Source organism: Brassica napus, chromosome C7, assembly GCF_020379485.1.
Source record: "Brassica napus cultivar Da-Ae chromosome C7, Da-Ae, whole genome shotgun sequence".
In the NCBI taxonomy this organism is placed as follows: domain Eukaryota; kingdom Viridiplantae; phylum Streptophyta; class Magnoliopsida; order Brassicales; family Brassicaceae; genus Brassica; species Brassica napus.
In genome coordinates, this window is record NC_063450.1 from 28,234,084 (window position 1) to 28,257,405 (window position 23,322).

Below are 23,322 nucleotides of genomic sequence, written 5' to 3' on the forward strand. Positions count from 1 at the left end.
GAAGTTGATTGTTAGAAACTTAATTAGTCCTACCTACTATATATCAATCGATAATGCACTATCGTAATCACAAATTAAAGTCTTTGATTAAATTTTGTAGACCTAAAAAGCAACAGAAAAAAATCCATATCCAAGAGAGAAACCAAATAGAACACTCTCACGTTACGATTGACGCATATGTTTTAACTTTTAAGTGTAGATTTTCATATAAGATACAGAGTCTCGTTTAGTTTAGTTTTCCCGAGCTTATCATTTATCAACAATTTTTTATACCATCGACCCGGCCATGTAGATTAAAATATTATTTTCTTATAATTTTTCCACCATGCAGTCGATCCAACAATTCATGAATTTTGAGGGTAATATGTTAAGAACAATATAAGATTTTACATTAGACTTTCGGTATTTGATATACTATATTTAGTTTACCGTACAATTAATATGTATACTACAAACACAAAGAATAGATCCCTTAATTGTTATCATCCATCAGTATTCAGTACCTATATACGTAAGCTAAGAGAAGAACAAATACTTAGTGGACCCAATGTAAAGAGACCAATTTCCATGAGCCTTCCTTAACCATTTATTCTTGTTATCTGCTTTCCTTCGAAAGCAATATGAAACCACACGTGGTTAATAATAATCTATCTCTTACCCAAAGTAACACAAGACTAAATATCCTTGCAATACTATTATTTAGTTTTTTTTTTAAATGTATGGCATGATGTTTGATCAATAAATCTCACGAAACAAAAACCAGAACGTTTTGTAACAAAACAACAACTAATTTCTCCACTATTAATTCTTCCAACCGGATTGTAGCAAAGACGTGTAGATAAGGTTAAACTTCGTTGTTGCTATGATTTTTGATATTATGTATGGAAGCATAAAAAGGAAACGGATTAAGGCAAACAATCATTAACGTTTCATTAACTGTAATGAATAATTGCAAATCTTTAAAACAGTTTACAAGATGAGTTTCAAATCTATTTCTAAGTTTCGATCGAGAATGACTTATAACTACTGGTTCTAAATCAACTTGAACAATTTTTAATATATAGGACATTCGTATAGGAGAACATTATGAAGAGATAAACTTAATGTACATAAGATGCATCATGCATGTGGCCGTCATAGATAGAACTGCTCTCTTTACCACACTTGCCCTCTTTCGTTATATATAGCGACCCAACATCACTTATTATCTTCATTTACCTTCTGTCTTAGAAAGAGACATAGAGAGAGAGAGAGAGAGAAATGGAAGTAATGCAAGTTCTTCACATGAACAAAGGAAACGGTGAAACAAGTTATGCCAAAAACTCCATCGTTCAGGTTGGAATTTTATTTCAGAACATCTTCCTAGTAGTCTTGTGTACACATATAGCATATAACCATCTATGTATTTTATATTTATTTTTGTTATGGTTAGACCTAAAAATATAATGATAAATGTGTACAATGTTTATGTAATCCGCAGAGCAACATAATATCTCTAGGCAGAAGAGTATTGGACGAGGCCTTGAAAAAGCTAATGTTGAGCAATTCAGATATTTCGAGTCTTGGAATCGCTGACTTAGGTTGCTCCTCCGGTCCCAATAGTCTCTTGTCTATCTCTAACATCGTAGACACAATCCAAAACGTGTGTCTTGACCTTGACCGTCCTGTCCCTGAGCTCAAAGTCTCTCTCAACGACCTCCCTAGCAACGACTTCAACTACATATTTGCTTCTTTGCCGGAGTTTTACGACCGGCTTAAGAAGAGACACAATAATAATGATTGTTTAGGTTTTGACCGCAGAGGAGAAGGACCGTGTTTTGTATCGGCGGTTCCTGGCTCTTTCTACGGACGTTTGTTTCCTCGCCAGAGCCTTCACTTTGTTCATTCTTCTTCTAGTTTGCACTGGTTGTCTCAGGTGTGTTTTCTTTTTCTTTGTTATTCATATATTTAATTATGTTTTTCAAAATATTAATGCCATTTGCCAACTTGCATTTTGATAATGAATAATTAAACAGGATTACAGGAATACTATTATGACTGGAAATCATAGTTACAATAATTATTTATTTATAAAATATATTTTAAGAAAATATGTTTTGCCATCGTTCGTAATTTTGAAATACAAGGAGTTTGTTATAATGAAGATATTTTTTCATGAATACGTCGTTTCACGATACAGTACCAAGAAAACATTTACGCAAGTAATATTAGGTCTGGGACTTATTATCCGAGATCCGGATTCGATCCGAGATCCGCTCCGGATCCGCTCCGAAAATAGGATATCTGGGGTGCCCGGATCCAAATCCGGATAGTAAAATCTTGAATCCGTGCAAACCGAATCCGGATATCTTAACTTTTAGGTCCGAATATCCGGATCCGGATCTATTTTAAAATACATTAAATTTTTAAATTTTATTAATATTTATATTTGATATATTAATATTTATACATGAATTAATCTTATAATATTATATTTTAGTTTTTACAATATTATAAACATATATAAATATTTAATTTATGTATTCTATTAAAAAATTAGTATTTTTGTTGAAAAAATTTATTTTTAATTATTTTTACGGATCCGGATATCCGCGGATAATAGAATATCGAGACGGATATCCGAAACCCGGATATCCGGAAACCACGAATCCGGATCCGGATATTAAATCCACGGATCCGGATATTAAATCCACGAATCCGGTTTCCCTTTTAATTTTATTAAGGGAAATTTAGTGTGTGGGAATCTTTCTTATTCGAGAAAACCAAGACAAAAAAAAAATCGGGAAACCTAGTGGTTCACACATGATACCATCACACATCACACTAGAAAATACCAAAGTGGTCCACATAATTGTTTCATTTCATCAAAATACCACACATTGTATGGTAAATAGTACATACTAAAAAATTAAGTTATCAACCATATACAAGGTTCCATGTGGTGAGGTGAGCAAGGAAGATGGAGTGGTCATAACAGCTGATTTAGACAACAAAGGGAAAATATACCTATCCAAGACAAGTCCTAAGAGTGTACATAAAGCCTATGCTCTTCAGTTCCAATCCGATTTCTTGGTGTTTCTGAGATCGCGATCCGAGGAGGTGGTTCCCGGAGGAACGAATGGTCTTATCGCTCCTAGGTAGAAGCTCACTGGATCCTACAACCGAAGAGAGTTGCTATCAATGGGAGCTCCTAGCTCAAGCTCTCATGTCCATGGCCAATGAGGTATAGTGTTGCTTGTTTACCATTAATTCGAACCAACATGTAAACAGTCTCTTAGGGCTCGATATATATGGTCCATATTAATTACTCTATAGGATCTGACCGTGGCACGCTACTTGACCAGTTAAATACTACTAAAACGTGTGGCCCCATGTGTTCTTTCCAAATTTATTGAACTTTCTCAAATGATATTTTGTTTAAATGTAAGGGCAACTGATACATTTAATACTATATACACATAGTTTTGCTACCATATAAATTTTGTTTGGTAGTGTGCCAAATAGTAGCTCAACCATATGAGTATTGGATCAATAGATAATATAACCCAATCAAGTTTAGTACTCAATAAGTAATAACTAAAATTTTCTTTCTTTTATGTTCTTCATCTAAAGGGTATCATCGAAGAAGAGAAGATCGATGCTTTCAACGCTCCTTACTATGCTGCGAGCTCCCAAGAATTGAAAATGCCGATCGAGAAAGAAGGTTCTTTTTTGATTGATCGACTTCAGGTAAGTCCTGTTAATTGGGAAGGTGGGAGTGTCACCGAGGAAAACTATGACATATTACGATCCAAACCGGAAGCCCTAGCTAGTGGAAGAAGAGTGGCTAAGACAATTCGAGCTGTGATAGAGCCGATGCTAGAACCTACATTTGGTCATAATGTGATGGACGAACTTTTTGAAAGGTATGCAAAAATAGTGGGAGAGTACTCATATGTGAGCTCACCTCGATACGCTATTGTTAATGTTTCGCTCGTAAAGATGGGTTTGATCATGTTATAATGCCTTGTACTTTTTAATTAATGGAGTATATGTAATATTGCCACTTCCTTCAAGAATAAATATAAATAAAATGTGTGATTTTCATGGTTACCCAAAGTAAGTTAAACCAAAGATGTTTACATGTGCTTTTTCAAAAAACAAGTCTGTTAATTTGTTGTTTAACTGACACTTTGGGTAATTGTAGTGAAATCATTAATTTTTAAGAACTGATTGTACAACGTAATGCGTCTCTATCCTTTTTTTTTCTTTTTCTTACATCGAATCAAAACAAAGAGATCAGAATACATTTGGTTGGATTATAATAAAATGGGCAATTCTCTCAAAATAAACTAAAATAGGTTTTTTTCATCAAAAGAGCACGCAAAAAGAAAAATGACCAACATAAATTTTATTAAAGAGGTAAAAGATGTTTGTACTTTTACTTTATAGATATATAAATATAAATAATTATTACAATAAATTATTATTACAATAAGCAGTAATTAAAAAATAAAAAAATTATCATTTTTGAATAATAAGTTTTTGAATTCGAACTTTTTATAATTTTTTTCAAATTGTTTCTTTTCAAAAAATTTTTTTTCAAAATTTTATTGTGAAATCCAAAAATTCTTTTGGAACTATTTAAAAAAAAATTATAAATCTGAAACCTCATCTCAAAACTCTAAAATCTTAGATTAGTTAACCCCATGAATATAAATATCAATTTACCTTTTTAATGAAATATTTTGAATCCTTGTGTATTATATTTATATTTATGTTAAAAACATTTTGTGTCATTCTAGAAAAAAATTCTCTAATAAAATCATGTTTGCGCCTTGGAGTTACCGCTATATGTCTAGTGATAAAAATCTATAAAAGAGGCTGTCTCGCAGTTTTGCTTATCTACTTCAGCAGGGCAATAGCTTCTTGATAGAGCTACAACAATCAGATCATAAGCACTAGCTCTACTCTTAAATAGCTACTATCCATGTTTCGCCTCTAAATACTAACTAGCGTCTCAATCCACATGTGAAACACATGAAATCTTGTGTATTTACATAGTTTTAGCAATCATTTTAGTTCTCAATTTGTCAATTTAGATGCATTTAGAGTAGATTTAGGTGCATTGGCATATACATTTGTCTCTATTAGGTGATGGAGATGCTATTTGGTGAGTTTGGAACCTTTGGAGATGGTTTAGAGACAAGAAAGGTGATTTTAGTTCATAAGACGAGTTCCCAACTGTCCCAGCGGCCAAATGCAGCGGCCAAGACAAGCCGCTGGAGAAATCCACTACTCCCTGCCCGATATCTGGAAGATGCAGCGGCCAAACGACAAGAAACATGCCGCTGGAGTGTGCAGCGGCCTTCTGCAGCGGCCAAATGACATGTCAAAAACCAGCTGCGATACTTAGAAAAATCTGCACTTCTGTTTTTACCAACTTTTTACCCAAATTATCTTGGGTTAACCCATGCTTGTTGGGTCGACCCAGCTCGTTTTTAGGCCACTATAAATACTTTTTAGACCTTATCTTAGGACTTATCTTGTTTTCTATCTAATCAAAAGCCACTTTTGGGTGAAAGATCTAATCTTGATCATAATTTCTTATCTTTGTTTGATTACTTTGACCATTAATCATGTTTAGATTTCGATCAACTAATGATCTAGTGTCTACCATGATTATGAGTGAGTAGTCATCTTTGGATTCATGAGTTATGATGATTTAGGATGATTAAGTGATGATCTAGAATATTTAGAGTAGATTAATGTGTTTCCTTGCTTGATTGAGTGATCTTAATGCTAAGCTTGAGTTGGCCATTCTGGTTTAGAACTCTAGACATTTCATTGCCCGGAAGGTGTTCGATGAAATGTCTGAGCCAACTCATCAAGCTCTTAGCTTACCCTACCAAAGGGATTTGATGTTAGGGGAGTTAGGAAAGTTGAATGATATATCCTTAATGATTGCTTGATTGACACAAGCCAAAGGAATTTGATGTTTGATCATGAGAGTAAATGAGCTTTTATCTTGGAAGAGAACTTGCTTAGAATTGATATCTAGACTTAGGGGAATGTGTTGATTGAAACCTTGCCATTTTAGATTTAATCTTAGTCATCTGAAATCAAAATCCTATGCCCATGATTCCTCCTTATTCCAATTGATTGAAAGTTGCTGTTTAGTTGCTTTAGAAACCTGTTAGATTGATTGAAACCACTCATCTTATTGATTGCATTTAGCTTAATTGAAAACCTGAATTCTCTTTGATTCAAAACTCTTAGAAATGGATTGACATCGTAATTACTATGATGATTTGATTAGTGGACCCTTAAAAAGTCCATTTCAAATTTGGCGCCGTTGCCAATTCTAAGTTGATTTTGACATTGAGATTTGATTCTTGCTTGAGACTAAATCTTATTTTCTTATATCTAATTACTGATTCTCCTTCCTAATCTTTTGTATCTCAGGTGCATGAACTTGCGGAGCAGAGGCCAAACAGACCTAGTTCCAAGAGCACTTGAAAGAGAGATTGGAAGGAGGAGAAGAGAAGAAGAGCAACAGGCTCACTTAGACAGATTGGGGTTTGTGATGGATCAACATCTGAATCAGCCTCAAGATGGAGAAGGTAATGGCCAAGGAGCTGACAACCTTAGGCCACAACACCAACATCGCCAAGCTAGAGCTATTGGCACCCATGATGAGCCCAATATCCATGGGCATAGAGCTGGCATTAGAGCACCAGCTGTGGAAAACAACAACTTTGAGATCAAATCAAGCTTGATAAACATGATCCAGAGCAACAAGTATCATGGTCTTGCCATGGAGGATCCACTAGACCACTTGGATAACTTTGATAAGCTGTGTGGAACTTCAAAGATCAATGGTGTCTCTGAAGACGCATTCAAGCTAAGGTTGTTTCCATTCTCTTTGGGAGACAAAGCTCACACATGGGAGAAGAGCCTTTCAAGAGATTCAATCACCACATGGGATGAGTGCAAGAAAGCTTTCCTCACCAAGTTCTTCTCTACTTCAAGAACTGCTAAGCTAAAGAATGAAATCTCTGGATTTCATCAAAGGAATCTTGAAGGCTTTGGGGAAGCATGCGAAAGGTTCAACAGCTACATCTCTCAATGTCTTCATCATGGCTTCAATATGGAGAGTTTGCTTAGTACTTTCTACAGAGGTGCTTTGCCCAAGTTTAGAAGCCAGCTTGATACTGCTAGCAATGAATTCTTCTTGGGGAGAAGTGAGGCAGATGTTTTGGAGCTTGTAGAGAATATGGCTAAGAGTGATTCAGTCTACAGTGATGACCACGACAGGAGCAATAGAGGCATTGGAGGAGATGATCAAAACACAAGAGAGAATTGAAAGCTCTACAAGAGAAGATGGATTTGCTTCTCTACAACAAAGCCAAACAAGAGAAGGTCAACTTTGTTGGTGATCATAGACAAGAAGAGCTGGTTATGGTTAGTGAAGTTGATGGTCTAGAAGGTCAGGACGAGTTGTGCTTTGTGAATGCTAATGGGACATGGTACAAAAAAGAGCCTAATTTTCAGTACAACAACTACCAACAAAAGCCCTTCTACAACAACCAACAAGGTGGTTACCAAGCTAGGGAAAACTATTCTCAAGGCTTCTCCTCCGAAGGAAATCAGTCTACACAAGGCCAAGCTGGATCTTCTACCTCTGCTCCACAAGAGAGTAGCACTGATGCAATGTTGAAACAGATCTTGGAGTCCCAAACTAGAAGTGAGAAGCACATTGGATATGAGCTGAAGAACCTTCACACCAAAGTTGATGGAAGCTACAATAACCTCAACAACAAGTTCCTACAACTCTCCTCTCACTTCAAGACTTTGAAGAATCAGTTTGCCTCTATGCCTTCAACCTCCAAGAGTCCAATGGGATCTTTACCAGGAAAATTAGAGCAGAATCCTAAAGAGTATTGCAATGTTATCCTCTCTACTACTTCTGAGATTGAGTTGAGTGATTATGAGAAAGAGGAAGATCAGATTGAAAGACTCATATATGGAACAGAAGTTGTTGCCAAGGCTGAAGCACAGATTGTGGAGAAGGTTGAACACAAGATTGTGGAAAGGGTTGAGATACAAACTGTAAAGAAGGTTGAGGGAAAAGTTTTGCAACCAGTTAGACATAAAGCTGAGAAACCGGTTATTGGGAAAGCTGTCACACAATTGAAAGAGGTTCAGCTAGAAGAAGCTCATGTGGTTGAGCAATCACCTTACGACAAGCTCCCATTTCCACAAAGGTTCCTCACTAAAGCTCAAAAGAAGGTGATCTCCAAGTTCAGAAAAGACATGGGAGATGTAGGAGTCAAGCTTCCACATATATCGAATATGCATGATTCTCATGTCCAAATGATACTCATCAAGGACATTCTAGCTCACAAAGAAGAAGTAGGAGAGCTCCTAAACATCTCTACTGTGCAGCTTGATCCACCAGTCACACCAAAGTTCCTTCCCAAACTAGAAACCCAAGGGAAGTTCACCTTGTCTTGCTCCCTTGGTAAGTTCACACTTGATGATGCTCTTGTTGATTCTGGTGCAAGTGTGAATGTGATCTCAATGGAGATGGTGAAGAGTCTTGAGATTGAGAACATGGAGCCAAACACATCTTCACTCATGTTTGGAGACTCTTCTTCAACAATTCCATTAGGCTTAATCAAAGACTACCCTATGAAGATTGGAGACTGCATCATCCCTATTGATGGCAACTGAGAAGAGAGTTTCATTGATCCTTGGCACACCATTTCTCACAACAGTAGGAGCTTGCATTGACTTTGCCAACAAAAAGGTCACACTCCTCAATGTGAACAAAGTTGTCTCCTACCCAATCAAGTCTCTAATGATGAATTTTGAGTATTGTGGAAACATTACTTATGGAGAACCTTCCATTAAGAAGCTCAAGGATGAAGTGATTATTAGTGAGAAAAAAGGTTTTGATGGAGACTCCTCTAAAGAGATGTGTGATGAGCACTTGGAAAGTGCTACAAAGGAGGAGGTGAGTAGAGCCACAAAGGCTGCTCATGACAAGAAGAAGATGATGAAATAACCTCACCCTCCACCTCTTGATATGATGCCACACACTCTCACTCTTCATCCAATGAAGTTCAAGGATGGAGCTATTGAGTACAAGATCAAATGCAAGGGAAAGTCTACACCATTCTCAAGTGCAAAGGCCATCATCACTCCATAGCTCCAAGATGATCCAATCAAGCTTCAAGAGCTTCTCTCTCAAGTCCTCACCAGCACTCTTGAAAGTGGAAAGGATCCTCCTTCTCCACTCTCCGCTTGAGGTACCACTCCAACCTTTCCATTGTATAAACCAGTTTTTCTTTGCATTTATTCTTTCTTTTGGGCATCTCTTTCAACTTACTAACACAGAGACTGTGTGAACTAAGTTTGGTGGAGGTACCAAGTATTTGATCATGTTTGCTTTGATGATATTACATTGAGTCTTACAATGTACATACATATTTGCATAGAAAAACCAAAAAAATTTGAAAAATTTAAGAAACACAAAAAGAATCATGTAGTTGCATCAGTTGCATTCTTAGGATTGAGTCTAGAGCATATAAGTTGCATTCATGAATAGGGAGAAACCTTGTAAAGAACACATATCTAGAACTCAATTTGACATCCTAGCTAAACATATCAAGTAGCTTAAGCATCTCTTGAAAAAGCTTGTAAGCTTCGAACCTTGAAAACTTTTCTTGAAACATGTTGCTTGCTTGATGATTGACATTGTTCTTGAAACTAACTCCAAATGAACTAGGCTTAATGAACTTAATTTCTCTTACATATGGACATTTGCATACTTAATCATGGATATTATACACATTTGGGTTATCTTTCTCTCTTTGTACCAATCTTTGTTAACCCAAATGACACTCCATACCCATTAACCCTCACCATTCTGTGAAGCCAACATTAATTTGCTTGAGTGAGGCCTTTTATTGATAGCATGTCATGTGCAAAATCTTGAGAGTATTAGGAGCGACAATGGGGTTGTTCTCATCTTTGGCTAGCATTGGGACTTCATTTGAGCTAGCCTCTAGGATGGTTTCTGGGGTTTGTGAGCTTAAATTCTTTTGATCTTGGGAATGAGAGAGATTGAGCGAAAGAGATGAACCAAAAAGAGTGTTTAAACTAAGAAACCCCTAGGGACAAAGAAAGTTAGAAAGGAAAAAACTCTAAAGTATCAATAGAATCCCCTCCCAAATTAAAAAAAAAAAGGAATCGAAGAAACAATAGTTGAGTGGGAGAAAAGAAAAGAAGAGAGCTAAGTTTAAAAGTTTAAATTCAAAAGAACAAGTCCCTAGTTGATTAAATCAAAGAAAAGAAAGGATAGTTCAATGGGTGAGAGATGAAAGTGGGAGTATTTTGGGTTCGAGAAAGAAAGAAAAGAATGGTAGAACTTAAAGCTACTTAGGAAAGGGGTAGAATGATGAGAACACGAATTGTATGCATGAATTGCTCATTTTCTAAGATAAATTTTGCATAATGATCTTTCTCATATTCTTGAGTGTGAGTCACTATAAATAATGCAATTGAAACCCATTTTTGTTCACATTAGACCATATTCTCTCACCAAGCCAAATGATTGAGATCAAATATCCATTTGCAAGAATTCACCTTGTGTGTGTGTGAATGAATGTGAGAGTTGGCTAAGGAACTTGTTTGTTGAATGGCAATGTAACTTGTGTAGAGACAAAAGATTCTTGATAGGCCTTGAGAAGCTAGAGTGCACTAAGAAAGTTGATCATGCTATTTGCTATGTTTTCTTTGGGATGTTACATTAAAGGTTAGAAACTGTGTCTTTTGGTTATGAGCTCCCATTTTCAAACTTTTCTTCTAATTGACCTTGAAAGTTTATTTGTGGACAAGTAAAGTTTTAGTTTGGGGGAGTTGATATCTTGTGTATTTACATAGTTTTAGCAATCATTTTAGTTCTCAATTTGTCTATTTAGATGCATTTAGAGTAGATTTAGGTGCACTGCATATACATTTGTCTCTATTAGATGATGGAGATGCTATTTGGTGAGTTTGGAACCTTTGGAGATGGTTTAGAGACAAGAAAGGTGATTTTGGTTCATAAGACGAGTTCCCAACTGTCCCAGCGGCCAAATGCAGCGGCCAAGACAAGCCGCTGGAGAAATCCACTACTCCTTGCCCGATATCTGGAAGATGCAGCGGCCGAACGACAAGAAACATGCCGCTGGAGTGTGCATCAGCCTTCTGCAGCGGCCAAATGACATGTCAAAAACCAGCTGCGAATCTTAGAAAAATCCGCACTTCTATTTTTACCAACTTTTTGCCTAAATTGTCTTGGGTCAACCCATGCTTGTTGGGTCGACCCAGCTCGTTTTTAGGCCACTATAAATACTTTTTAGACCTTATCTTAGGACTTATCTTGTTTTCTATCTAATCAAAAGCCACTTTTGGGTGAAAGATCTAATCTTGATCATAAATTCTTATCTTTGCTTGATTACTTTGACCATTAATCATGTTTAGATTTGGATCAACTAATGATCTAGTGTCTACCATGATTATGAGTGAGTAGTCATCTTTGGATTCATGGGTTAGGATGATTTAGGATGATTAAGTGATGATCTAGAATGTTTAGAGTAGATTAATGTGTTTCCTTGCTTGATTGAGTGATCTTAATGCTAAGCTTGAGTTTGCCATTCTGGTTTAGAACTCTAGACATTTCATTGCCCGGAAGGTGTTCGATGAAATGTCTAAGCCAACTCATCAAGCTCTTAGCTTACCCTACCAAAGGGATTTGATGTTAGGGGAGTTAGGAAAGTTGAATGATCTATTCTTAATGATTGCTTGATTGACACAAACCAAAGGAATTTGATGTTTGATCATGAGAGTAAATGAGCTTTTATCTTGGAAGAGAATTTGTTTAGAATTGATATCTAAACTTAGGGGAATGTGTTGATTGAAACCTTGTCATTTTAGATTTAATCTTAGTCATCTGAAATCAAAATCCTATGCCTATGATTCTTCTTTATTTCAATTGATTGAAAGTTACTGTTTAGTTGCTTTAGAAACCTGTTAGATTGATTGAAACCACTCATCTTATTGATTGCATTTATCTTAATTGAAAACCTGAATTCTCTTTGATTCAAAACTTTTAGAAATGGATTGACATTTTAATTATTATGATGATTTGATTAGTGGACCCTTGAAAAGTCAATTTCAGAAACTGGCTAAATAGACTAATAACTAGTAACATTACTCTGTTTCCATGCTTTCTGAAGGAAATAGCAGTAATCGTTTAGGCCCAATGGCCAAAAATTGATCCTTGTGTGATCCACAGAGAAATTTAAACCCCCTATAAACCATTTTCACTCTTTTGCACATAAATGTGTACTGAATTAAAGTGAGACTTCGGTACAGACACAAGGCACTTTGGTTTAAGTTAGAGGTGGGTTACCCCACGTCTATTTATCCATATCTATTTGTCTATTTTTTATTCGAGGACAAATAGTGATCATGTTTATTAAGTACCAAATCAATTAGGGACCAAACACATTAACGCCAATATTAACATCAGCTGCCATGGGATCCATTATATAACTATATAATTAAACATGTTACAAATACAAATTCGTTCTCTGTGGTTTTAACAAAAAAAAAGTTTTTATAGTTTGGGTCGGAATACTAGTTTTACAGTTTTATTGGATAAATAATATTTTTGCAATTTTTTGTTTTTATAGTTTTGGTGTGAAATATAATTTTTGGCTGTGGCCAAAAACTCATTTGGTGGAAAAAACTCAATTTTACGATTTTGTCGGAAAAACTCGAATTTTGCGAATTTGGCAGAAACTTAATTTGGCAATTTTGACCGAAATTTTAAATTTGCGGTTTTGACGAAAAAAACTTAATTTTTCGATTTTGGCAGGAAAACTCAATTTTGGCGAAAAACTTGATTTCAAGATTTTGGCAAGAAAACACGACTTTGCGATTTTTGCGTAAATCTCGATCTGATTTTTGTGGAAATTTTTGATTTTGCCGGAAAACTCGATTTTGTGATTTTTACGGAAAAACTTAATTTTACAATTTTGGCGAAAAACTCCCTTTTAGTGAAAACACAATTTTTGCGGGAAAACTTGATTTTGGCGAGAAACCACAATTTTAAAAACCCTACTTTTTGTGATTATTGGGCGAACCGCATCCACATAGTCCAAATCCACTAACGCCCATGGATTAATTGGTCTTTTTATTTTTGACTTCTTCAGCCATAAAAATACTTTGCTTCTTGCATATCAGGTTCAGTCTCATGTCTTGTGAAGGGGATCATCTCTTAAATCTAAAAGTTCCGGCCGTGAGACAGACCCACTACTTCCATTTGCAGAAGGGATAAAAGGCGAACTTTTATATAGCAACAGCGAGCAAGATGAAAATAGTATCCGATGAAAACCTTGAAGATTCTGCACTTCCAAATCCATGTGCTTTAGTGCATGTAACTAGCAGAAAGAAACCATCATCAATCAGGCACGACAGTCCCGTAGTTGATTTAGCGTCAAATGTGATCTCCGTCGATCACAACACCTTGTCCGTATAGGACTTTCCTTTTCTTCTTTGAAATAGGTTCTTTCCTTTTATTTTCTGTTTTCACTTTGGAATAGGAAATCACGTAATCCCTTTAGGATCGTGAAGTTTTAGTTCTTATATAAGCAGAGGCTTATGACCTCTTGTTACTTACGATTTTATTAATAAGAAAGATTGATTTTTAAAGAGCTTCCGAGCACTGCGAAGAGTATTCACGTCCTTTGTTCTTATATCCAATTACCTTAAGCTCCAAGTTACCGGTTTAGGGATCAAACCCTAATCTTTAAACCTATATCGCTTCCGCCTCTCTATCAGTTGGTATCAGAGCCAAACGGTTCTATTATCTTGATCGCAGATGCATCTACAACAACAACTAGCTGAGATCGTGTAGGAGTTTAAACATGAAATCAGCAAGTTTAAACAAGATATCAGCAAGGCTTTGAAGAAGTTGGAACAAGATATCTGCAAGGGATTTAATAAGTTTGAACAAGCGTTAAAGAAGATCGAAGAAGCACGAGCTCAAGATATGCAATTGGATGATGATGAAGATGACGAGAGTTTTATCGAAGATGATGTCCGTGTTGTCGACTTTGTCTTTAAAGATGAATCCTTTAAAAATCGGAGCCGTGCAAAAATAGGGTGTAATCGTGTTGATGAAGATTTTGTGCAGAATCTTAGTAACCTGCTCCGTGCAATCTTTGTGCAAAAACGGATTTGTGAAGATTCAAGTTACAAACAGATCGGTGCAAAAATCATGCAAAACATGTTGTTGAAGATTCGTGGAAGAGTTTTTCTTGGAAAACGTTTTGAAATCAAAGACCATGATCAAGATTCGAGGACGAATCTTCTCCAACCCGGAGAGAATAATGGAGAGAGTATTTGGATATATTCCAAATATCATTATTATTTATTAATAGGATAATTACTTTTATTGTTTTAATGTTTTAATAGTTTTCCTATTTTATTTAGGATTAGGGTTTTATGGCTTTTGTGTTGTGGGAACCGAAATTCGCACTGTCGATTTCCGTTTAAATAAGGAAACTAGGAAAACCCTAATTTCCCAGAGGTCCCGGATATCTGCTAATACCACACGCCAAGCAATCAGAACACGAAACGAGAACAGTAATAAAATAAGAAATCGAAAAAGAGAGCAAGATAGTTCTTATTCCGAATCTGCGTTTGAGAGTTTACAACAAGGTAAGTGCCTGGGCTACGAGAGCTGTCGGCGAGATTCCTAGTTCTAAAACCCTAAGACGGCAAAAACCTAATTGAGTCACAGCTCGAATAACAAAAATGGAAAATTGCCTAAAATTGCTCTAATTGCTAAGTTTGCTGTGAAAAGTCCTCCTCTTTGCCTCCCGCCTAGGACTCCTTATATACTGGCTCCAAGGTCGGTTTACGCTTTTCCCCTTCTGCCCTTAAGCCGCCATAGCATAAAAATGGAGCTTTGGCTCGAGCTCGGTCGCTATGTAGCGACCTAGCGGAACATGTGTTCGGTTGCTGTGTAGCGACCCTCTTCGAGCTCTTGTCCGATGTCTCGTGAATGTGTTTTCTCCGCAAGATTCTTCGTAAAAATAATTCTTTTTCGAAGATTTATTTTTCGTAAAAACGTTCAAGTCCAATTTTTACGGACTTTCAGACATTAATTCCGCCGTAACCGATTTTGACCCCAACAGTTAGCCCCCAGCTCGTTAGAACCATGAGCTTATAGCGTGAGGTTCTAGCAAGTGGCTTGGCAAGTTAGGTGAGTTAGGCGGAATTAATGGTTGAAAAATTCAGTGGTAAGTGGTCTTCTCGCTCTTCTAAAAGTAGAACGCGATAAGATTGGGGCTGCGCCTTATGACGGCTGCCTACGTACCCTTGTTGAAGGGATCAAGCCTTTCGTAGTTCGTCTTGGAGTTAAGGTTCTTATGACTTGTTTTCCAGCGAGACCTTTACGGACTAGTTTTTATGTAGCGGTTATCAGACGTGTTGCTGCCGATGGCATTTTATATGGGTGTAGAAGGAAGACTACGAGTTGTCATCTCGTAATATAACTCTGTGTGAACTGCTATATCCGTGATCTGTTTCGAGAGTTTTCCGTAGTGTGTAAACTTGCAGGATTTCTGAAGACACTCGAATATTGGCAAAGAGACAAATTTTGGGATCTCGTATCAAGGTTTTTGATGCTATGCCTAGAGATGTTAGAGACCAGTGTGCTGGGTTTAGGGCAAGACCTAGGTTTACTCCCGGTTTTAGAGGGTGCGATGACTAATTCGACTTACGTATCCCGTTTCAGTTTCATCCTGATTCCATACCGATTTAAAGTCCGCAATAGGTTCTCGGCTTATACGACTTGTATGGTTGGAACCGAGCATCTCTCCAAGGACAATTTTTAAGCCTCCTGGAAGTGCTGACCAAAAATTTTGGGTTTCTTTTATAGCGCTATTATCCCTGTGTCAGATGTACGAGAGTCATCTCCACGAGATGGCTAAGTCTGTTTAGGACGTTAAGAGTTCGTTGTGATCAGCAACAAACTTAATGGTAAAAAAATACCGTTTCGAGTCTTCGCGAAGGATATGTTTTGAGAAGATGTTAGTGCGTATGACTGTCTTGTCTTCCAAGAAAGTGTTTTTATCGTGGAAGGAAATTTTGTCGAAGAACTAATCTTCAGGCGTCTGCGACGTCTCGCGAGGCTGAAGATTTGTTATTCTTTCGTATGCCGCGTTTCGTGCTTGAAATGTTCGCGGGCTTGAAGATGTTTTGTGATGTTGCAAGGGTTTAGTCTTAGCCCTGCGTTTGAGAAACGTTCTTGTTTGACTACGGATGTTCGCAGCCAAAATTGTTGTTCCTGTTTGGATGCTAATAATTTGATTTGCGATCGAGGAATTAGGACTGAGGTGTCGCGTAAATTTTTCCATGGGAAGAAGCGTTTTCCTTCATAGTGCTTTGTGAAGTGTTGGCTTTTCGAGATCTATTTCGTGCATTTTTGAGGATGTTTTGTATAGCTCTAGAAGCTTTGTTACGAATTTTTCCTTACATGCCGCGTATTATGGGTAAAACGTTGCGGGCTTAAAATGAATTGTGGAGAGTATTGAACTCGGTCAATTTTCGAAAAGTTTAGATCTTCCTTTAACCATTTGGTTGTTAGGACTGAGTTTCGTTACGAAGAATTTATCATATGACTTCCGACTGTAGGCTATACGATAATTATTCTGTTAATAGTTACACGACGTTTTTAGACAAATCGTAGATTGTCGTTTAGCCGTTAAGTGATGGAGATATGGTTTCTCAAATAGTTTGGCTTGGCTTGAGGGATGTGTTCTCTCAGATAGCCAAGGATGTTGTAGGTCAAGGATTAGACCATGGTACTTTAACATTTAAGGTCGTGTTAGTTTATGATCGTCCTTAAAGGGGATGGCAAATATTGGTTTGGACCTTTAGTGGAATGCGTAATTGACCGAGGGCCAAAGAGCGCTTGTCGAGATTGATAGGCCAAGTTTGCTGGGGTTATCCATGCTAATATGGCCGATAGTCGTAGAAAACGATTCTCCGCTCTAGGTTTCAGTTACACGATGAATATTTCGTATAATGTGACCTATAGTCTTATGAAAGTCGAATTTTTTTTTCCTGAGGAAGACGAAGCCCAAGAGGATTGCTACATAACCATTGTGGAGTCAGTGGCAGGACGACTGCCTTCTCGGATGTGACCGAGGGAAAAGAAAAGCAGAAGCCAGCGAGCCGCATGGTTCTTCATAAAGCCTGTTATGTTAACTTTAGAAAGTTTCTTCGTAAGACTTGGTATGATTGTACGAAGGATTTTTCGCGTAAGTAACGTGGACTGGTTTTTCGAAGGTTGTAGATCGGTGATATGTAAACATATGTTAAAGTAGCATTGTTTCTGTGGGTTTCACGAGAAACGTTTCTGCTGTGATTTCGATCCTAGGTGAAAGTTGCTTGGAGTTACTCATGGAGTGTTACCGAAGTTTATTTCATTATGATCTAGTCGCAGAACGTTTTTCATAGGTTTTATGAAAGGATTCTCATGACACATTAGTTTCTGGAACAAATTGGTCAACCAGAGGTGGATCTAGCCACCATCGGGAGGAAAGCGTCTCTTTGTGCACGATGCTACATCTATTCTCGAGTTTTCTTCGTCACAAATGTTTTCGATGCTTTTCCGTGACTCACTTGGTACAACGGAAACTGAAAGAAATGCTTTGGTGATTGAAGATTTCCCGTAGAAATTTTTAAACGAAACTGGCTTTCTAAAACAGGAAAGGGCTTCAATACTTTGGCTAATCGTCGAGTTTCAGTTTGATATTGGTATATGTTTTCTGTACGCATGATTGCGACAAGAAATGATGTATAGTCTTTGAGATTATGTTCATGATCGTCTGGATATGTTGCTAGCGTTTAGACGAATTTTAAATTGTCGTTTGCCTATTTGAGATGATTTGCAAAAGTTTTTGAAGTTTGGGAGTATACGAGTATAGTATACGTACCTACTTCCCCTTTTTTTTTTTACGAAAGAAAACAGTTGAACCGATACTTTGAAGGGTTGTGTACGTTTCTTCTTCTAAGGTTTGAAATGATCAATAATCCTGGACGATTTAAAGACGACGCTTGGACTGTGATTTGGTTTGTTTCCACTTTGACGACTTGGAATATGTCGGTTCCGAGAAAATTGATAGAAACGAAACGGTTTTAAGACGACGTTCTTGTCTCTAGTTTTTTCTCTCTTTAGGAAGCGGGCTTGATATGCGTGGCGATCGTTTCTCGAATTTCGGAGATTTTAGATCGGTTTGCAAGATCTGGCTGAACAGTTATGGAACGATATATTGAGACAAGAAAAATCGCCTAAGACTTAGTTCGCTAGACTATCCACCTAGGTTTTACGTTCCCTAAAGTTCTATGGCAGTCTCAAAGGCATTTTTATTTCTTAGTAATTTCCTACGAAAATTCCAAGTCTGATTTCAAAAATTTCAAGTCGGAAATACCTTAGTTCTCCCGAAGACGCAGTTTTGTCTCTTCTCAGTTTTGCTTGCTTATTTCCCCTTCCTCTTCTCGTGTATGTTTGCCATTTTCGATATTGGTCTTTATCCTTTAAACTTGACATTTATCTTCCGAACTTGGCTGTTATCTTCTCCTTAGATATGACGTCAATTTTTATAAAAAGGTTCAACGTAATCGTATAGTTGAGGCGACTAAGGTGTTCAGTTAACCGTTGCCGTTTTATACGATTAATCTGAATCCAAGCGAGAAAACAAGTCTTTGCGGTTTTTTTTTCGTAAAGTTTCAATGTTAACTCCAATCAAGAAAAAACAAGAGACGTTTCGATCGAGATTTGAAGGAGAACACAAAGATGGAGGTAAAGGCGAGTAGGAGAAAGCGAAAGAGTTTAGACGAGTCTTACTTGTTTTTGTCGTAAAATCTCAACGGAAACTTCGATTGAGACGAAACGAAAAGCATTTCGATGAGGATTCAAAAGAGAACCTAAAGGAGGACCTTTCTGAGGCCTGACAGGTCGTTATGTAGCGAGTGAAGGTCTGACAGGTCACTACATAGCGAGTGGAAGCAAGCCAAGAAATAGTCCTACTTGTTTTCGTCGTAAAATCTTAACGGAAACTCCGATTGAGACGAAACGAAAAGCGTTTCGATGAGGATTCAAACGAGAATGCAAAAGAGGACCTTTCTGAGGCCTGACCGGTCGCTATATATCGAGTGAAGGTCTGACAGGTCGCTACGTAGCGAGTGGAAGCAAGCCAAGAAGAGTCCTACTTGTTTTCGTCGTAAAATCTCAACGGAAACTCCGATTGAGACGAAACGAAAAAGTTTCGATGAGGATTCAAACGAGAACGCAAAGGAGGACCTTTCTGAGGCCTTGCAGGTCGCTACGTAGCGAGTGGAGAGTTGGCTTGAGCTCGGTCGCTACGTAGCGACCGAGATGTGTGCGTGCTCGGTCGCTACGTAGCGACCGAGATGTGTGCGTGCTCGGTCGCTACGTAGCGACCGAGCTGTGTGCGTGCTCGGTCGCTACGTAACGAACGAGCTGTGTGCGTTCTTGGTCGCTACGTAGCGACTGAGCTGTGTGCGTGCTGGGTCGCTACGTAGCGACCGAGCTGTGTGTGTGCTGGGTCGCTACGTAGCGACCGAGCTGTGTGCGTTCTTAGTCGCTACGTAGAGACCGAGCTGTGTGCGTGCTCGGTCGCTACGTAGCGACCGAGCCTTGTGCGTGCTCGGTCGCTACGTAGCGACCGAGCATGGCTAGAGCTCGATTGCTACGTAGAGACCGAGCTGTGTAATCGATTTGCTGCGCTTCCTTTTTCCGAGATTAACCTAGGGGTTTTTTGCTGTTTTTGGGAGAACAAGTTTTACCTTCCGAAAAGTTTTCGGAAAACGTGTTTTGGTAAAACCCTTACGTATTGAAACTTCTTTAGCTCGGAAATGAGCCAAACTTACGTGATTTGATAAAATTTATCATTTTCCTTTATGTTTAGACAGAGAAATCGCAAGCTCGTCTCGTAGCACTTCCTGTTGGCGAAAAGTCGCGGCTAGGTTTTTATTTTTATTTTTTTAGGCACTATGGCGTTTGCGTAATCGTTGGCCATATGCGCAGTGGCGGCTGGGGTTGTCTTTACCAGCGTTGTTGCGAACTCCGATTTTGTCTTTCGTGTTTCCAGACATTGTTTTGATCAAGCGTTTTGTGGCTAAGAGTTAGATTGATCCGTACCCCCCCTCCTTCTAGCGCCAAACTGTGGGAACCGAAATTCGCACTGTCGATTTCCGTTTAAATAAGGAAACTAGAAAAACTCTAATTTCCCAGAGGTCTCGGATATCTGCTAATACCACACGCCAAGCAATCAGAACACGAAACAAGAACAGTAGTAAAATAAGAAATCGAAAAAGAGAGTAAGATAGTTCTTATTCCGAATCTGCGTTTGAGCGTTTACAACAAGGTAACTGTCTGGGCTACGAGAGCTGTCGGCGAGATTCCTAGTTCTAAAACCCTAAGACGGCAAAAACCTAATTGAGTCGCAGCTCGAATAACAAAAACGGAAAATTGCCTAAAATTGCTCTAAGTGCTAAGTTTGCTGTGAAAAGTCATCCTCTTTGCCTTCCGCCTAGGACTCCTTATATACTGGCTCCAAGGTCAGTTTACGCTTTTCCCCTTCTGCCCTTAAGCCGCCATAGCATAAAAATGGAGATATTCCATTTTTTCCGATCTTCGTAATTATCTTCAAAATTTCGTATTTATCTGCGGAAACTTGACATTTATCTTTCCTTGCGAACCAAGCGTAAACCATCATGCGGCTTACGGGCTGTTGGTTAAGAAATCGTAAGTTGGGCTTCGAGTCATGTCTTAGGTCCCTTTGGGCCGTCTTCCGACTCGAAGCGTTTATTACGGCTTCTTTCGATAAAGAACGAACTTTCCGCGGTTTTTACGGTAAAGTTTGTTCAATAACTTATAATGGCGGGGAATCGTGAAATGGGTTCGCTACGGTGTTCGGGAGATAGCATCGAAGGGTAGACGAGAACGCATGGACTAATGTCGTATCGATGTTTCGGAAGAGCTCGGTCGCTACGTAGCGACCGAGCGCTCGATCGCTACGTAACGACCGAGCTTTGGCTCGAGCTCGGTCGCTACGTAGTGACCAAGCTTTGGCTCGAGCTCGGTCGCTACGTAGCGACCAAGCGGAACATGTGTTCGGTTGCTGCGTAGCGACCCTCTTCGAGCTCTTGTCCGATGTCTCGTGAATGTGTTTTCTCCGCAAGATTCTTCGTAAAAACAATTCTTTTTCGAAGATTTATTTTTCGTAAAAACGTTCAAGTCCGATTTTTACGGACTTTCAGACATTAATTCCGTCGTGACCGATTTTGACCCCAACATGTGTTTTCATATAAATAGCCTTCTACGCTTATAGTTGTATTCGATAGTTTTGATAATGATTTAATAAGAGATAAATTTTATACGAGCTTTATATCACGGGAAAGAGTATTTCCAATCTAAGTGGTTTTTATAACCACTGTGAAGAGTATTCACAAATCCTAAAGAGCTTTTGATTAAGCATTGTGAAGAGTATTCACAAAACCTAGAAGCTTTCCGCTACATCAGTTGGTATCATTTGGTATCAGAATCAGAAGGTTTCTGGATTTTTTCTCTCGTTATCATGACAAAGAAAGCGACCGAAGGAACGTCTATTGACGTTGCGGATCTCCGAACAATACTGGAAGAGTTACAAAAGTCCTTCGCCACCACCATTCAGACATCGATACAAAACTCAGTCCTCCAGTTGGGCGAATCATTGACGGCTCGTATGGATGCTATGACAACCTTACTTACTCACTTGGATACACAGAACCACCACGGTGCTAATATCCAGCAAGTAGTACCACCGCAACAACAACTTCCTCCGCAGCAACAACACCAACAGCAACAATGACCCGTTCATCAGCCACAGCACCACCATCAACGCCCACAACAACAACAAGACGTTCGACGACAGCAGAGGAACCAACCACTATATCCAGTCGACGATGCAGAAGATGATCAACATCATCGCCTTTTTCTGCGAGATATGTAACAACATGATAACTACAATACCCGTTGGAAAACAGCTTTAAAGTTGAGATACCCGAATTTCATCGCGGCTTACGTGGTGATGATCTTGTTGACTGGTTGATAACAGTCGAGGAGATACTTGAATTCAAACAGGTGCCTCCAGCAAGGCGTGTTCCACTCGTGGCAACACAATTTTGCGGTCATGCCGCGACATGATAGAAACAACTTAAAGCAACACGGTCACGTACCGGGAAACCACCAATCCAATCATGGGAAAAACTGTCAAAACACCTATGTCAGACATTCTTGCCTCACAATTACGAACGCACCATGTATACAAGACTCCAGAACCTGAGACAAGGAAACCGTAGTGTTGACGAGTATGCAGAGGAATTTTCACTCCTCTTAACGAGGAATGAGATTAACGATAGTCAAGTCCAACTTGTCTCTCGTTTCATTGGAGGCCTACGACCACAAATCCAAACAGCGATGGCACAATTTGATCCATCGACAATAGGAGAAGCACATAGGCGAGCCGCATCATTCGAACAACAATCACGATCATCCAATTGGGCTGCACAATCCAATCGCAATAAGGAGCAGTCGGGAAGCAATGCGCCATCAACAGCAACGAAAGACGCTGGCGACACCGTAAACCCCTCGACAAAACCCGGCACTAAAGAGGAACAGACCCTCCGACGATCAACAAGACCTAACGCCCTCCGTTGTTATTCTTGTGGAGAACAAGGGCACAGACAAACGGCCTGCCCCCACGCGACGCGCCGAGGTCTTATAGCAAAGGATATAGAGGAGCACGATGTGTATGATTCACAGGAGGAAGAAGAAGCGGACGGTGATGATGAAATCCTTCCAAACCACGAGAGACATGGGTCACATGCTAGTCCTAAGACGATCATGCATCACTCCTCGCAGAAACGATGAACAATGACTGCATACAAACATCTTTCGCTCGACGTGTACAGTCAAAGGGCGTGTGTGCAGTTTCGTAATCGACTCAGGAAGTTGCAGGAATGTAATTTCAGAAAAGGCTGTCACCAAATTGGGTTTACTAAGTGAAAATCACCCATCTCCTTACACGTTGGGTTGGCTCAATGACAGTGCCACAGTACGTATCTCTCAACGCGCAATAGTCGCTATCTCCATTGGTCCCTATTACACAGATCACATATATTGTGACATCGCGCCAATGGATATCAGCC

The 23,322-nt window shown here is 38.7% G+C and overlaps 1 protein-coding gene, 1 non-coding gene and 1 pseudogene across 2 annotated transcripts; 2 read left to right on the forward strand and 1 right to left on the reverse strand.

Moving 5' to 3' along the window:
- Window positions 1–1,080: 1,080 nt before the first annotated feature.
- LOC111209341 lies at window positions 1,081–4,092 on the forward strand (annotated as a pseudogene).
- A 2,926-nt stretch (window positions 4,093–7,018) lies between these two features.
- LOC125590858 lies at window positions 7,019–7,125 on the reverse strand. Its single transcript, XR_007326860.1, has one exon. It is a non-coding gene; the product is annotated as a small nucleolar RNA R71 (small nucleolar RNA).
- A 15,307-nt stretch (window positions 7,126–22,432) lies between these two features.
- On the forward strand, window positions 22,433–23,044 carry LOC125590528. The gene has a single exon (XM_048764127.1). The coding sequence runs from the start codon at window positions 22,433–22,435 to the stop codon at window positions 23,042–23,044; it is 612 nt and encodes a 203-aa protein (XP_048620084.1).
- The last annotated feature ends 278 nt before the right edge of the window (window positions 23,045–23,322 follow it).

Coding starts and splice junctions, on each gene's coding strand:
- LOC125590528 (XM_048764127.1), top strand. CDS start 22,433: ATGTATACAAGACTCCAGAACCTGAGACAAGGAAACCGTAGTGTTGAC.